We start from the raw sequence: 18,107 nt of genomic DNA, 5'->3' as shown, positions 1-18,107 counted from the left end.
CTGGAATGAATGTTTGCTGATGACTGTGGAGGACTCTCCTCCTGAAAAATTTTAAGGAGGCTATTTTATTTGGACATGGATTCTGGAAGTCAAGTTCACCCTCAGGAATATCTCAGTGTGTCACAGTAGTAATACTACCTTGTCAAATCTATCATGATTCGCTAATATTGCTGTAAACTCACATTAAAGTCAAGTGACATTAAATTACAGTTGAATGAAAGTCAGTCAAAAAGAAAAGTTGTTTCAGAGGCGGAGCAAGCTATTACATTTAATGATAAATTACAAAGACATTGTTTCTTTCTGAAACATGCACTGATATATAATGCACAATAAGACATGTAACATGTATAAAGACATATTTATTTCAAGTTGACTCAAAAACCACCAGCAAGGACATGTCAATATAATAATACCAAGTTTAATCATCTTTTTCTAACCTGTTGTGACATTTGATCCAATGCCAATAGAGCTGCTGCAAGATTGTCCCTCTGCCACTACCCTAACCTTGCATGTCTGTCCACAGGGCAGGTTAGTGATGTCACATCCTGTTTCATTGCTCTTGCAGATATATGTCTGTCCATTAGTACAATCTAGTGTTGAAGTAAAGGACAGAGTTCCATTGCCACGAGACCAGGACACACTCGCTGTGTTGTTGCCACAGTTTATTCTGGACTGGATATTCTGTGGAGGGCATGGGGCTGGAGAGGAGACATCGACTTTAGATAAATTATACAATGCCACACCACAGGACACTGCTGAAACTGCTTTGAAATCTATGTCAACTTCCCCCCTGTATGCTAAAAGTTCGTTTTGTCAACTTTTGGGTGTACAAAAGCAAACGTATGGCCTCAAAGTTATCATAGATGGTCACTTATGTGGCATATTTTATTACCTGATTGGACCTGTACAGCTGCACTGTTTTCACTGCTACAGTTGCTGTCTTTTGCCTTCACCATGACCATATATTTCTCTCCACAGTTCAAAGTTGAAAGGTCACAGGAGGTAGACGCTGAAGTGCAGTTTGCAGAGAGGCCATTACTGCTACTGGCGGTCACCGAGTACAGCTCCGCTCCCTGGCTGCGTCCCCAGGATACTGTTGCTATGTTGCTGCTACAGCTTACATTGGCGGACACATTTTGTGGTACACACGGCCCTGACCAAATGATAAAAAACAAAATGAGCATATGCTTGCCTTTTAAAGTCAACAAGAAATGGCATTTGCAAACCATTTTCATTCTGTAATGGGACATATTTGCGTTCAAAACGATATTCAACATGAAAAACAATTTAGTATGCGACTTGATTTTATCCATCTAGAATTAATTGGTAACCCTTGACGTATAATAAGGTCCCGTTTGTTAACATTAGTTAACATGAACTAGCCGGCCGGCCTAATGGGAAAGCTTCCTGGTTCTTCCTTTGGCCAGTTCGCCCCTGACTGCACCCCTTTTTGAGGAAGCTTTATGACCAGGGCATGGAGGCTGAAGGTCAAGTTCACCATCAACAGTAACGCAACATTTCCCAATCGTAATGCTTTCAAATGTATCGTTATTTGCTACTAGTGCTGTAATTTTACATTAAAGTAAATATGCATCAAATTAAGATGTAAATTGTCTAAATAGCTATTTGGCTATTGGTTAACATTGACACTTATCAATATAACAATATCCAATTCAACCAGTTTATTTTCTAACCTGTTGTGAAATTTGATCCAGTGCCAATAGAGCTGTTGCAAGATTGTCCCTCTGCCACTACCCTAACAGTGCAGGTCTGTCCACAGGGCAGGTTAGTGATGTCACATCCTGTTTCATTGCTCTTGCAGATATATGTCTGTCCATTAGAACAATCTAGTGTTGAAGTAAAGGACAGAGTTCCATTGCCACGAGACCAGGACACACTCGCTGTGTTGTTGCCACAGTTTATTCTGGACTGGATATTCTGTGGAGGGCATGGGGCTGGAGAGGAGACATCGACTTTAGATAAATTATACAATGCCACACCATAGGACACTGCTGAAACTGCTTTGAATTCTATGTCAACTTCCCCCCTATATGCTAAAAGTTCCTTTTGTCAACTTTTGGGTATACAAAAGCAAACGTATGGCCTCAAAGTTATCATAGATGGTCACTTATGTGGCATATTTTATTACCTGATTGGACCTGTACAGCTGCACTGTTTTCACTGCTACAGTTGCTGTCTTTTGCCTTCACCATGACCATGTATTTCTCTCCACAGTTCAAAGTTGAAAGGTCACAGGAGGTAGACGCTGAAGTGCAGTTTGCAGAGAGGCCATTACTGCTACTGGCGGTCACCGAGTACAGCTCCGCCCCCTGGCTGCGTCCCCAGGATACTGTTGCTATGTTGCTGCTACAGCTCACATTGGCGGACACATTTTGTGGTACACACGGCCCTGACCAAATGATAAAAAACAAAATGAGCATATGCTTGCCTTTTAAAGTCAACAAGAAATGGCATTTGCAAACCATTTTCATTCTGTATTTGGATATATTTGCGTTCAAAACGATATTCAACATGAAAAACAATTTAGTATGCGACTTGATTTTATCCATTTTGAATTAATTGGTATCCCTTTACGTATAATAAGGTCCCGTTTGTTAACATTAGTTAACATGAACTAGCCGGCTGGCCTAATGCGAAAGGTTCCTGGTTCTCCCTTTGGCCAGTTCGCCCCTGACTGCACCCCTTTTTGAGGAAGCTTTATGACCAGGGCATGGAGGCTGAAAGTCAAGTTCACCATCAAAAGTAACTCAAAATTTCCCAATCGTAATGCTTTCAAATGTATCGTTATTTGCTATTAGTGCTGTAATTTTACATTAAAGTTAATATGCATCAAATTACGATGTAATTTGTCCAAATAGCTATTTGGCTATTGGTTAACATTGACACTTATCAATATAACAATATCCAATTCAACCAGTTTATTTTCTAACCTGTTGTGAAATTTGATCCAGTGTCAATAGAGCTGTTGCAAGATTGTCCCTCTGCCACTACCCTAACAGTGCAGGTCTGTCCACAGGGCAGGTTAGTGATGTCACATCCTGTTTCATTGCTCTTGCAGATATATGTCTGTCCATTAGAACAATCTAGTGTTGAAGTAAAGGACAGAGTTCCATTGCCACGAGACCAGGACACACTCGCTGTGTTGTTGCCACAGTTTATTCTGGACTGGATATTCTGTGGAGGGCATGGGGCTGGAGACAAGACATCGATTTTAGATAAATTATACAATGTCACACCACAGGACACTGCTGAAACGAATTGGAATTTAAAGTCAACTTCCCATATATACGCTAAAATTTAGTTTTGTCAACTTTCAGGAGTTCACAAGCAAACATATGGCCTCAAAATTAACATAGATAGTCAGCTATGTGGCATATATTATTACCTGACTGGACCTGTACTGCTGTACTGTTTTCACTGCTACAGTTGCTGCCTTTTGCCTTCACTGTGATCGTGTATGTCTCTCCACAGGTCAAAGTTGAAAGGTCACAGGAGGTGGATGCTGAAGTACAGTTTGCAGAGAGGCCATTTCTGCTACTGGCGGTCACCGAGTACAGCTCCGCCCCCTGGCTGCGTCCCCAGGATACTGTTGCTATGTTGTTGCTACAGCTCACATTGGCGGACACATTTTGTGGTACACAAGGCCCTGATCAAATGATAAAAAACAAAATGAGCATACGGTTGCCTTTCAAAGTCAACAAGAAATGGCATTTGCAAACCATTTTCATTCTGTAATGGGACATATTTGCGTTCAAAACGATATTCAACATGAAAAACAATTTAGGATGCGACTTGATTTTATCCATCTGGAATTAATCGGTAACCCTTTACGTATAATAAGGTCCCGTTTGTTAACATTAGTTAACATGAACTAGCCGGCCAGCCTAATGGGAAAGGTTAATAGGTGCATGTCGTGGCCCCCTTCGGCATATCGGGTGCTGTTTTGCAGGCCATTTGGCCCCCGTTTCGCGGCCGGCCAAATGAGAAATGTTCCCGGATCTCCCATTGGCCAGTCCGCCCCTGGCCTAAACCCCTTTTTGAGGAGGCTTTATGACCAGGGCATGGAGGCTGAAGGTCAAGTTCACCATCAACAGTAACTCAACATTTTCCAATCGTAATGCTTTCAAATGTATCGTTATTTGCCGTTATTGCTGTATTTTTACATTAAAGTTAATATGCATCAAATTACGATGTAATTTGTCTAAATAGCTATTTGGCTATTGGTTCAAATTGACACTTATCAATATAACAATATCCAATTCAACCAGTTATTTTTCTAACCTGTTGTGAAATTTGATCCAGTGTCAATAGAGCTGTTGCAAGATTGTCCCTCTGCCACTACCCTAACCGTGCAGGTCTGTCCACAGGGCAGGTTAGTGATGTCACATCCTGTTTCATTGCTCCTGCAGATATATGTCTGTCCATTAGAACAATCTAGTGTTGAAGTAAAGGACAGAGTTCCATTGCCACGAGACCAGGACACACTCGCTGTGTTGTTGCCACAGTTTATTCTGGACTGGATATTCTGTGGAGGGCATGGGGCTGGAGAGGAGACATCGACTTTAGATAAATTATGCAATGACACACCACAGGACACTGCTGAATCTAATTGGAATTTAAAGTCAACTTCCCATATATACGCTAAAATTTAGTTTTGTCAACTTTTAGGTGTACACAAGCATACATATGGTTTCCAAATTAACATAGAAAGTTAGCTATGTGGCATATTTTATTACCTGATTGGACCTGTACAGCTGCACTGTTTTCACTGCTACAGTTGCTGTCTTTTGCCTTCAACATGACCATATATTTCTCTCCACAGTTCAAAGTTGAAAGGTCACAGGAGGTAGACGCTGAAGTGCAGTTTGCAGAGAGGCCATTACTGCTACTGGCAGTCACAGAGTACAGCTCCGCTCCCAGGCTGCGTCCCCAGGATACTGTTGCTATGTTGCTGTTACAGCTTACATTGGCGGACACATTTTGTGGTACACACGGCCCTGACCAAATGATAAAAAACAAAATGAGCATATGGTTCCCTTTTAAAGTCAACAAGAAATGGCATTTGCAAACCATTTTCATTCTGTAATGGGACATATTTGCGTTCAAAACGATATTCAACATGAAAAACAATTTAGTATGCGACTTGATTTTATCCATCTAGAATTAATTGGTAACCCTTGACGAATAATAAGGTGCCGTTTGTTAACATTAATTAACATGAACTAGCCGGCCGGCCTAATGGGAAAGCTTCCTGGTTCTCCCTTTGGCCAGTTCGCCCCTGACTGCACCCCTTTTTGAGGAAGCTTTATGACCAGGGCATGGAGGCTGAAGGTCAAGTTCACCATCAACAGTAACGCAACATTTCCCAATCGTAATGCTTTCAAATGTATCGTTATTTGCTACTAGTGCTTTAATTTTACATTAAAGTTAATATGCATCAAATTAAGATGTAAATTGTCTAAATAGCTATTTGGCTATTGGTTAACATTGACACTTATCAATATAACAATATCCAATTCAACCAGTTTATTTTCTAACCTGTTGTGAAATTTGATCCATTGCCAATAGAGCTGTTGCAAGATTGTCCCTCTGCCACTACCCTAACAGTGCAGGTCTGTCCACAGGGCAGGTTAGTGATGTCACATCCTGTTTCATTGCTCTTGCAGATATATGTCTGTCCATTAGAACAATCTAATGTTGAAGTAAAGGACAGAGTTCCATTGCCACGAGACCAGGACACACTCGCTGTGTTGTTGCCACAGTTTATTCTGGACTGGATATTCTGTGTAGGGCATGGGGCTGGAGAGGAGACATCGACTTTAGATAAATTATACAATGCCACACCATAGGACACTGCTGAAACTGCTTTGAATTCTATGTCAACTTCCCCCTATATGCTAAAAGTTCATTTTGTCAACTTTTGGGTGTACAAAAGCATACGTATGGCATCAAAGTTATCATAGATGGTCACTTATGTGGCATATTTTATTACCTGATTGGACCTGTACAGCTGCACTGTTGTCACTGCTACAGTTGCTGTCTTTTGCCTTCACCATGACCATGTATTTCTCTCCACAGTTCAAAGTTGAAAGGTCACAGGAGGTAGACGCTGAAGTGCAGTTTGCAGAGAGGCCATTACTGCTACTGGCGGTCACCGAGTACAGCTCTGCCCCCTGGCTGCGTCCCCAGGATACTGTTGCTATGTTGCTGCTACAGCTCACATTGGCGGACACATTTTGTGGTACACACGGCCCTGACCAAATGATAAAAAACAAAATGAGCATATGGTTGCCTTTTAAAGTCAACAAGAAATGGCATTTGCAAACCATTTTCATTCTGTAATGGGACATATTTGCGTTCAAAACGATATTCAACATGAAAAACAATTTAGTATGCGACTTGATTTTATCCATCTTGAATTAATTGGTAACCCTTTATGTATAATAAGGTCCCGTTTGTTAACATTAGTTAACATGAACTAGCCGGCTGGCCTAATGCGAAAGGTTCCTGGTTCTCCCTTTGGCCAGTTCGCCCCTGACTGCACCCCTTTTTGAGGAAGCTTTATGACCAGGGCATGGAGGCTGAAGGTCAAGTTCACCATCAAAAGTAACTCAAAATTTCCCAATCGTAATGCTTTCAAATGTATCGTTATTTGCTATTAGTGCTGTAATTTTACATTAAAGTTAATATGCATCAAATTACGATGTAATTTGTCCAAATAGCTATTTGGCTATTGGTTAACATTGACACTTATCAATATAACAATATCCATTTCAACCAGTTATTTTTCTAACCTGTTGTGAAATTTGATCCAGTGCCAATAGAGCTGTTGCAAGATTGTCCCTCTGCCACTACCCTAACAGTGCAGGTCTGTCCACAGGGCAGGTTAGTGATGTCACATCCTGTTTCATTGCTCTTGCAGATATATGTCTGTCCATTAGAACAATCTAATGTTGAAGTAAAGGACAGAGTTCCATTGCCACGAGACCAGGACACACTCGCTGTGTTGTTGCCGCAGTTTATTCTGGACTGGATATTCTGTGGAGGGCATGGGGCTGGAGACAAGACATCGATTTTAGATCAATTATACAATGTCACACCACAGGACACTGCTGAAACGAATTGGAATTTAAAGTCAACTTCCCATATATACGCTAAAATTTAGTTTTGTCAACTTTCAGGAGTTCACAAGCAAACATATGGCCTCAAAATTAACATAGATAGTCAGCTATGTGGCATATATTATTACCTGACTGGACCTGTACAGCTGTACTGTTTTCACTGCTACAGTTGCTGCCTTTTGCCTTCACTGTGATCGTGTATGTCTCTCCACAAGTCAAAGTTGAAAGGTCACAGGAGGTGGACGCTGAAGTACAGTTTGCTGAGAGACCATTAATGCTGATAGCAGTCACTGAGTAGAGCTTCGCCCCCTGGATGCGTCCCCAGGATACTGTTGCTATTTTACTGCTACAGCTCAAGCTGGCTGACACATTTTGTGGTGCACATGGAGCTGGGCAAATGATAAAAAACATAGTCAGTATAAAGCTGCCTATTAAAGTCTACATTAAATGGCATTCACAACCCATTTTACTTCCGTCATGAGACATATTTCAGAGTGAAACAGGATGTTCAATGAGAGAGAAAATGTTTTGGGCAGGCCTTGATTTTATCCATTAGAAATTGATTGGATTGTGAAAATTGAGCTTTTCATACTGGAATGAATGTTTGCTGATGACTGTGGAGGACTCTCCTCCTGAAAAATTTTAAGGAGGCTATTTTATTTGGACATGGATGCTGGAAGTCAAGTTCACCCTCAGGAATAACTCAGTGTGTCACAACAGTAATACTACCTTGTCAAATCTATCATGATTCGCTAATATTGCTGTAAACTCACATTAACGTCAAGTGACATTAAATTACAGTTGAATGAAAGTCAGTCAAAAAGAAAAGTTGTTTCAGAGGCTGAGCAAGTTATTACTTTTAATGATAAATTACAAAGACATTGTTTCTTTCTGATAACATGTACTGATATATAATGCACAATAAGACATGGAACATGTATAAAGACATATTTATTTCAAGTTGACTCAAAAACCACCATCAAGGACATGTCAATATAATAATACCCAATTTATTCATCTTTTTCTAACCTGTTGTGACATTTGATCCAGTGCCAATAGAGCTGTTGCAAGATTGTCCCTCTGCCACTACCCTAACCGTGCAGGTTTGTCCACAGGGCAGGTTAGTGATGTCACATCCTGTTAAAGCAGTCTTGCAGATATATGTCTGTCCATTAGAACAATCTAGTGTTGAAGTAAAGGACAGAGTTCCATTGCCACGAGACCAGGACACACTCGCTGTGTTGTTGCCACAGTTTATTCTGGACTGGATATTCTGTGGAGGGCATGGGGCTGGAGAGGAGACATCGACTTTAGATAAATTATACAATGCCACTCCACAGGACACTGCTGAAACTGCTTTGAATTCTATGTCAACTTCCCCATATGTGCTAAAAGTTCATTTTGTCAACTTCTGGGAGTACAAAATCATACGTATGGCCTCAAAGTTATCATAGATGGTCACTTATGTGGCATATTTTATTACCTGATTGGACCTGTACAGCTGCACTGTTGTCACTGCTACAGCTGCTGTCTTTTGCCTTCACCATGACCATGTATTTCTCTCCACAGTTCAAAGTTGAAAGGTCACAGGAGGTAGACGCTGAAGTGCAGTTTGCAGAGAGGCCATTACTGCTACTGGCGGTCACCGAGTACAGCTCCGCCCCCTGGCTGCGTCCCCAGGATACTGTTGCTGTGTTGCTGCTACAGCTCACATTGGCGGACACATTTTGTGGTACACAAGGCCCTGACCGAAAAATACAAACCAAAATGAGCATATGGTTGCCTTTTAAAGTCAACATGAAATGGCATTTGCAAACCATTTTCATTCTGTAATGGGACATATTTGCGTTCAAAATGATATTCAACATGAAAAACAATTTAGTATGCGACTTGATTTTATCCATCTGGAATTAATTGGTAACCATTTACGTATAATAAGGTCCCGTTTGTTAACATTAGATAACATGAACTAGCCGGCCAGCCTAATGCGAAAGGTTCCTGGTTCTCCCTTTGGCCAGTTCGCCCCTGACTGCACCCCTTTTTGAGGAAGCTTTATGACCAGGGCATGGAGACTGAAGGTCAAGTTCACCATCAACAGTAACTCAACATTTCCCAATCGTAATGCTTTCAAATTTATCGTTATTTGCCGTTATTGTTGTAATTTTACATTAAAGTTAATATGCATCAAATTAAGATGTAATTTGTCTAAATAGCTGTTTGTCTATTGGTTAACATTGACACTTATCAATATAACAATATCCAGTTTAACTAGTTCATTTTCTAACCTGTTGTGAAATTTGATCCAGTGCCAATAGAGCTGTTGCAAGATTGTCCCTCTGCCACTACCCTAATCATGCAGATCTGTCCACAGGGCAGGTTAGTGATGTCACATCCTGTTTCATTGCTCTTGCAGATATATGTCTGTCCATTAGTACAATCTAGTGTTGAAGTAAAGGACAGAGTTCCATTGCCACGAGACCAGGACACACTCGCTGTGTTGTTGCCACAGTTTATTCTGGACTGGATATTCTGTGGAGGGCATGGGGCTGGAGACAAGACATCAATTTTAGATAAATTCTACAATATCACACCACAAGACACTGCTGAAACAAATTGGAATTTAAAATCAACTTCCCATATATACGCTAAAATTTAGTGTTATTAACTTTTAGGAGTTCACAAGCATACATATGGCCTAAAAATTAACATAGATAGTCAGCTATGTGGCATATAATATTACCTGATTGGACCTGTACAGCTGTACTGTTTTCACTGCTACAGTTGCTGCTTTTTGCCTTCACTGTGATCATGTATGTCTCTCCGCAGGTCAAAGATGAAAGGTCACAGGAGGTGGACGCTGAAGTACAGTTTGTTGAGAGACCATTAATGCTAATAGCAGTCACTGAGTAGAGCTCCGCCCCCTGGATGCGTCCCCAGGATACTGTTGCTATGTTACTGCTACAGCTCAAGCTGGTTGACACATTTTGTGGTTCACATGGAGCTGGGCAAATGATAAAAAACACAATCAGTATAAAGCTGCCTATTAAAGTCTACATTAAATGGCATTCACAACCCATTTTACTTCCATAATGAGACATATTTCAGAGTGAAACAGGACGTTCAATGAGAGAGAAGTTTTTTTGTGCAGGCCTTGATTTTATCCATTAGTAATTGATTGGATTGTGAAAATTGAGCTTTTCATACTAGAATGAATGTTTGCTGTTGATTGTGGAGGACTATCCTCCTGAAACACTGCTGGCACCAAATTTTAAGGAGGCTTTTTTATTGGTACATGGATGCTGGAAGTCAAGTTCACCCTCAGGAAGTACTATAGTATATAATAATAGAATAGTAATACTACCTTGTCAAATCTATCATGATTCACTAATATTGCTGTAAACTCACATTAACGTCAAGTGACATTAAATTACAGTTGAATGAAAGTCAGCCAATTATTACATTTCAATGATAATTTACAAAGACATTGTTTCTTTCTGATAACATTCACTGATATATAATGCACAATAAGACATGTAACATGTATAAAGACATATTTATTTCAAGTTGACTCAAAAACCACCTGCAAGGACATGTCAATATAATAATACCCAATTTAATCAGCTTTTTCTAACCTGTTGTGACATTTGATCCAGTGTCAATAGAGCTGTTGCAAGATTGTCCCTCTGCCACTACCCTAACCATGCAGGTCTGTCCACAGGGCAAGTTAGTTATGTCACATCCTGTTGAAGCAGTCTTGCAGATATATGTCTGTCCATTAGAACAATCTAGTGTTGAAGTAAAGGACAGAGTTCCATTGCCTCGAGACCAGGACACACTCGCTGTGTTGTTGCCACAGTTTATTCTGGACTGGATATTCTGTGGAGGGCATGGGGCTGAAGAGAAGAGAAAAAATGACAATCAGAAAGTGTACAAATACTGTTTGTCTTTATTTTGAACAAGCTGCCAGAATGGCTCATTTTTGGTGTCCTACAAGTTCCCTAATCATTTCTGTCTAATCCCAACAGTATTGTTACCTGTCTGCCTCTGTAGTGTGTTGTTAGTAGAAGTGGTGCACTGGCCCTGTGTTGCGTTCACACTGAATGTGTACATCTGTCCACATTGCAGTCCATCTACCACACAAGAGTGACCATTTAGGGGACCACAACCCAGCTGTCCACCCTGAATGCTCACTGCGCTGACCGAGAAGACATCTGGACCTGACCCTGAACTTGACCAAGTCACCACTGCAGAACGTGAGCTGCAGTTCAGAGCCACGTCATTCAGTACAGGTACACATGGTGCTGGGGGAAAGGTGGAAGAAAAACAACAGTAAACACAGAATGGTATAAATGTGTGTACATAAAAAGCATTGTAAATACCAAAAATGAGTTTACCTGCAAATAGAGTTTGCAAAACTTTCATTCTATTTTGAAAGGTGAAGTGTGTAAGTATAAGTAAGCCATTAGTAGGTTGATTCCCTTGAAAAGTGTAAAGACTTTTACACTTTATAGTGCTATAAAAACTGCTTGTTTTAACATCTCGAGCTCATTGAATGCTGTGAGTTTGGAGTAGGACTACATGTTGTTGTTCTTGTTGTTCTTGTTTTTTTTTTAAAATATAAATATATTTAAAATTGTGTCCAGTTCATAGAAATTTAACCCAATTTAGTTTTATACAGTGACAAGAAAAAGTATGTACACTTTTTGGAATAAGCTGGTTTTCTGCATTAATTTGTCATAAAATGTGATCTCATCTTCATCAAAGTCACAAGTATAGACAAAAACAATGTGCTTAAGCTGACAACAGACAAACAATAATAATATTTCATGTCTTTATTGAACACATCCCAGTAAACATTAACAGTGCTGTGGAAAAATTAAGTGAACCCTTGGATTTAATAACTGGTCGATCCTCATTTGGCAGCAATAACCTCAGCCAAGCATTTCTGGAAGCTGCAAATTAGACCTGCACAATGTTCAGAAGAAATTTTGGACCATTCTTTCTTACAGAACTTCAAGTGCTTCAGCTCAGCCACATTCTTAGGATGTCTGGTGTGAATGGCTTGATTGAGGTCATTCCACAGCATCTCTATTGGGTGAATGTCTGGGCTCTGACTGGGCCACTCCAAAAGGTAGATTTTCTTTTTTGAAGCCATTCTGTAGTGGATTCCCAAATCAGCCCCAAATCATGATGCTCCCTCCACTGTACTTCACTGTTGGGATGATGTTTTCATGTTGGTAAACAGTGCCCTTTTTATGCCATACAAAGTGATGTATTAATGTATGTTTTTCCCAAACAATTCAACCTTAGTTTAATCAGTCCACAAAACATTTTCCCAGTAGCGTTGTGGAGTGTCAAGGTGGTCTTTGCCAAATTTCAGGCATGCAGCAATTCACTTCCTTTGTGGTATCCTGTCATGGACACTAAGCCTCTTTAATGTTTTCTGTATAGCAGACTCATGAACATATATGTGAACCAGTTCCAATAATTCCTTCAAGTCTTTAGCTGTCAGTCTAAGGTAATTTTTTTTAACTCATTGATCATTCTGTGGTGTGCCCTTTGAATCATCTTAGCTGGAAGGCCACTTCTAGGGAGGGTAGCCACGATACTAAATTGTCTCCATTTAAAGAAAGATGAATATATAAGGTCTTCGAGATAACTTTGTTACCCTTTCTCTAATTAGCTTTTGTCTATGTCATTAGCCTAGGGGTTCACAAACTTTTTCCAACCTACACTGTGAGAACAATGCAATAATTTGTGTGTTATCAGTTAAAACAGATTGTGTTTGTTCATTATTGTTACTTAGATGAAGTTCAAACCAGATTTTAAGACAAATTTATACATAAATGCAGGCAATTCCAAAGGGTTCACATACCTTTTCTTGCCACTGTAAATATATGAAAAACATTTATATCATTTTCTACAAAAAAATTACTTAATGACTTTAAAAATGTAATGTGCTGCAACCATCAAATAAAAGGTATTAAAATAGTTGACTGGCACCTTGAATACATGAAAATGTACACAGCTTAATTCTTAATTTCAAAACATTGTCAAACATATTTTTAAGATCCTCTTTGTTCTATGTTTTTGTTTGCATGTGTGTGTGTGCATGTGTGCGTGTGTGTGTGCATGTGTGTGTGTGTTGGTTACATCAAATGATTTTGATTTGGTGGACAAAAGTTTTTCAAATATTAATAATATTTTAAAAAGAATTCACTGCTTATTTCAAATAATAATAATAATATTAATAATAAAAGATTATTCTGCACTTCTCATGCCACCATTTCCTTTTTCAAAAATGTCAGCTTTTTATGAGACTCTTTTTTAAATGTCTCCAGAAAGTGGTTACACCACATGACATTTTTAAATTTAAAGGGATAGTTCACCCAAAAATGAAAATTCTCTCATCATTTACATGCCATACCAGATGTGTATGACTTTCTTTCTTGTGGAAAACACAAATTAAGATTTTTATAAGAATATCTCAGCTCCATAGGTCCATACAATGCAAATGAATGGTGGCCAGAACTTTGAAGCTCCAAAAAGTACATAAAGGCACTATAAAAGTAACCCATATTGCTCCAGTGGTTAAATTTCTTTAGAAGCGATATAATAGGTGTGGGTGAGAAACAGATCAATATTTAAGTCTTTTTAAAAACAAAAAATCATAAATTCTCCTCCCTGCCTAGTAGGGGGCGATATGTATGAAGAATGTGAATCACCAAAAACGGAAGAAGGAGATTGTGAAAGTGGAGACTGACTGAGTAGGGAGGAGTTTTGGCACCCATTCACTTGCATTGTATTGAAGGTCCCTTCAGAGCTGAGAAATTCTTCTAAAAATCTTCATTTGTGTTCAGCAGAAGAAAAAAAAGTCACACATCTGGGATGGATTGAGGGTGAGTAAATGATGAGAGAAATGTAATTTTTTGGTGAGCTATTCTTTAATTGGTTCATCCTAAACAGTCCTTTCTCTCATGTGTTGCATTGTAAAGTCTAAATCCTTCTAGTGAATCGGTTAGTCCTAAACAGTCCTCACTCTCTCTTATGTGTTGCATTATAAAGTATGATTCATTTTAGTATATCAGTTCATCCTAAATGGTACTTTCTCTCTCTATCATATATAGTGCTGGCAAGTCTGACTCATTCCAGTGAACTGGTTCAATATAAATAGTCCTTTTTCTCATGTGTTGTGTTGTGAAGTCTGATTCATTCTAGTTAATCAGTTTGTCCTAAACAGTCCTCACTCTCATGTGTTGTGTTGTAAAGTCAGTTTCCTTCTAGTGAATCAGTTCGTCCTAAATGGTCACCTCTCTCATTTGTAGTGCTGGCAAGTCTGATTCATTCTAGTTAATCGTTTTTTTCCTAAAAGGTCCTCTTGCTTATGAGCTGCGTTATAAAGTCTGATTCCTTCTAGTTAATCAGTTCTTCCAAAACAGTCCTCTCTCTCTCTCTCTCTCTCTCTCTCTCTCTCTCTCTCTCTCTCTCTCGTGTTGCATTATAAAGTATAATTTAGTCTAGTGAATCAGTTCATCACAAATGGTCCCCTCTCTCTCATTTATAGCGCTGGCAAGTCTGATTCATACCAGTGAATCTTTTCGATATAAATAGTCCTTTCGTTGTGACATCTGATTCCTTCTAGTGAATCTGTTTGTCCTAAATGGTCCCCTCTCTCTCTCATATGTAGTGCTGGCAAGTCTGATTCATTCTAGTTAATCATTTTGTCCTAAACAGTCCTCTAGCTCTAGTGTAGTGATGTAAAGTCAGATTCCTTCTAGTGAATCGGTTCATCCCAAATGGTTCCCTCTCTCTCATATGTAGTGCTAGCAAGTCTCATTCATTCTAGTGAATCAGTTCAATCTAAAAGGTCCTCTCTCTCAAGTGTTGCATTGGAAAGTCTGATTCATTCTGGTGATTCTGTTTGTTTGGATGGTTCTTGTAAATTAATGTATGTAGTGTAAATTAATCAGTTTATATCTGATAAACAGTCACTCTAATTAAGCTTATTCATCTAAAGAGACGCTCATTTTTGTGTCAAAAAATATGGCTCAGGTTAAAATATGTAATCAGATAATTATACATTTATATATTTTGTAAGTAGCTTGCAGTGTAACTAACTAGTTTTTCAAACAGGTTTGCTTGACTGTACTAACTACTTTAAATTATGAGTAGCTTTTAGCTTGGCGAGCTTGTTTCAAAGTAGCTTCCCCAACACTGATCAAAAGCTGCACTTTGTGATTATTTCATGCTATACCTGTATCTAGAGTGACCAGGGGTGTTGACCAGGTTGAGCATGTCTGACCGAATCCTGTTACACTGATGTTGTAGTGCTGACCACACTGCAGTGAGCTGATGCTGCATGAAGAGCTGTTGGTTATGCAGCTATACTGATGGGGGTCCTGGACAGACTGCAGTGTTGCATTGAAACTTAGAGTCCCATTTCCTGGTGTCCAGGAAATGAGTGCTGAGTTTATGTGGCAGTCCAGCCTGGCTTGAATGTTAGTAATGTAACATGGTGCTGCAACATAAACAATAACATTAATCAAACTGCAATAGAAAATATCTCAAATATAATAAACTAAAATATCTCAATTGCAGTAAATATGTCTGGTGCTTTAGAACTGTGAGAAACATCATAGGATTGGATTTGATGTGATAGGCCCTGCCACTAATGTGCTGAGATTAGATACCTGAGACAAGTGTGACGGACTGGCTAGCTGGGCCTATACAGCCACCACTGATGCCTGTGACAGTGATGGAGTAGTCCTGGCCACACTGCAGGTCTGAGATATCACAGTGTGTGTTTGTGCTATTGCAGGAGGTCCTGTGCCCATGGTTGCCTTCTGCTTTTATGAAGTACCCAGTGGCACCAAGTGCACTGTACCATGTGATGGAAGCAATGTTGGAGGTACAGTTTAGACTGGCAGTTACATGGGCGGGAATGCAGGGTGCTAGATAAAAGAGAGAAAGAAGTTGAATGGTTTTATGCTTTGAAATGGTGTGGACCCAAAATATATTTGGACACTTAAGACACACTTAAAAATGTATGAATGCCATTGCGTTAGATAACAAAATATAAAACCAAATGGCTTTTTTTTCTCGTACGACTCCATTTACACATGCGTGGATGTTGTATTTTGGTTTCACTATATGCAAATCCTGATTTAAATTCATTAAAACTGACTGATCTCAGTTCAGAAGACTCTGGACTGTTAGTAAAGGGTAAAACATTCGACATACAGAGTCATGTGACAAAATAACATGGCGCCTATCACAGCAGAGTTTCTCTTTGGGAGAAATGGCAACAAAACTAAATATGGTAAGAAAGCTAATTGCGTTTTTACATTGAAACCTGTTTGAGTCAAAATATTAGAGTCTCTAGTTTCAACCAATATGTAATTTTTTTAATTTTAGAGATTTGTCGCGAAACGCCACACTGCTAAACACAATGTACACAAATGTATACTTTGCACATTTTTTCCTTAGAAATACTATATTTACTGTTCATTATCACATTGAAAAACAATGGGTTCGTCCAAAAGCTGAAAAATTTTGCTTTCAGAGGTTTATATGGAGTTAGGATGAAAATAAGGTGCATTTCGAACTGTTCTGAGACCAGTGCAGACAGACAGCACACTGGAGGTTAAGTCATTCACTAAAGAGGGAGCATCCTATAGCTTTCTATGCATGTTTATTATTAGGTGCAACCAGTTACAAATATAGCACAAGCACACACATTTAACAAAAATAATGTAATAATTATAATGAAATAATATACTGTTTAAAATTAAGACATTTCTGGTTTGTGGTTATCAAACTTAGTGGAACATGTTTGTAGTTGTGTGATCATCTATTCTACAGTACAAATGTCAAGAGGAACTGACTTCATACATCCACTAACAATGACTATTGTACCAGTTGGTTGCATGTTGCAAGTAATTGCAAAAATGGCTTAAAAGGTACAGCATCATTTGTTTGTAGAAGTCATTTGGTTTGATATAATTTATTATTTTTATCTAATTCATTTAAATCTATACATTTTAAGTGTTTTTAAGTAATTTAAGTTCCCAAATATTTATAAGGGCCATTGTTATATATTAAAATATATTTTATATATTAAAATACGATTTGCATTATGCTGTAATGAATCATTGAGATCAGCAAAAAGTTTATTGTATGAGCTCAAACCTGTTAACACTACAGCACTAGTTTGAGAACTGCTGTTACAGGTGGCACCCTCAGCTAGGACAGTCACATTTAACCTCATTCCACATGGCAGAGAGGTTAGCTGACAGGAAGTCCCCGTAGTGTGACAGGAAGCTAAGTTTTGCAGCTGCCCATCTGTGTTTGCAATCGCTGTGTACCCATTTGCTCCTGCGCTGGCATTCCATGTCACCGTGGCCACGTTGGTGTTACACTGTAGTAGTGTTGTAACATTTTGAGGATCACAGGGAACTAAAGGAGACATAAACATGAAATAGTTTCAAAGAGTTGTTAGTATTAGCGATAAAGCAAAATATATCAGCCATGCCAATATTTGGCCAATTTGAGATTAACTGTATCGGCTGATAATCATGCCCATTTAGACGATTACCAGAAATGTTAGCATTTAGTTCCAAAATCTACCAACAGCCAATGTCATTGAAAAAGGCACAATTTCTTCTCTGATATTTTTTTTTATTTTTTATTTTTTTTATTTTGAGTAAATATTGTGCAAAGAAAAATAAAAATTGCAATGATTTTCAGATATAACTTTAAACTGATCGGATGTGATTAGTAGGTGATTTTATCACACTAAAATCATATTAATGCTTGTAATGTTTACATCTTGTGACTATACCGAATCTATATTGAAACAGTGTGTATTTTAATGTTTAGAGACTTGCCCCATTCACTTCCACTGTAAGCATCTTACTGTTTTTTTTTTTGTTTTTCAATAAAAAATTGTGGTAATCAACATTATGC

At 38.9% G+C, this 18,107-nt stretch overlaps 1 protein-coding gene across 1 annotated transcript in view; it reads right to left on the bottom strand.

Moving 5' to 3' along the window:
* The window catches only part of fndc7rs1 (fibronectin type III domain containing 7, related sequence 1), a 50,547-nt gene that overhangs the window by 23,295 nt on the left and 9,145 nt on the right, over positions 1–18,107 (bottom strand). Inside the window, exons 8-24 of the mRNA XM_051700923.1 lie at positions 17,331–17,597; positions 15,833–16,093; positions 15,397–15,660; positions 11,177–11,443; positions 10,775–11,035; positions 9,883–10,143; positions 9,428–9,688; positions 8,626–8,886; positions 6,816–7,076; positions 6,014–6,274; positions 4,303–4,563; positions 3,407–3,667; positions 2,952–3,212; positions 2,150–2,410; positions 1,695–1,955; positions 893–1,153; positions 438–698 (exon numbers count right to left, since the gene is read on the bottom strand). Of these exons, the coding sequence (XP_051556883.1) occupies positions 438–698; positions 893–1,153; positions 1,695–1,955; positions 2,150–2,410; positions 2,952–3,212; positions 3,407–3,667; positions 4,303–4,563; positions 6,014–6,274; positions 6,816–7,076; positions 8,626–8,886; positions 9,428–9,688; positions 9,883–10,143; positions 10,775–11,035; positions 11,177–11,443; positions 15,397–15,660; positions 15,833–16,093; positions 17,331–17,597 (4,452 nt within the window). The remainder of the gene's footprint in view (positions 1–437; positions 699–892; positions 1,154–1,694; positions 1,956–2,149; positions 2,411–2,951; positions 3,213–3,406; positions 3,668–4,302; positions 4,564–6,013; positions 6,275–6,815; positions 7,077–8,625; positions 8,887–9,427; positions 9,689–9,882; positions 10,144–10,774; positions 11,036–11,176; positions 11,444–15,396; positions 15,661–15,832; positions 16,094–17,330; positions 17,598–18,107) is intronic.

The sequence above is a fragment of the Myxocyprinus asiaticus genome, chromosome 6 (genome assembly GCF_019703515.2).
Source record: "Myxocyprinus asiaticus isolate MX2 ecotype Aquarium Trade chromosome 6, UBuf_Myxa_2, whole genome shotgun sequence".
Classification (NCBI taxonomy): Eukaryota; Metazoa; Chordata; class Actinopteri; order Cypriniformes; family Catostomidae; genus Myxocyprinus; species Myxocyprinus asiaticus.
The sequence above is the reverse complement of the archived record's forward strand: the minus strand, read 5'-3'. Positions and strand labels throughout refer to the sequence as shown.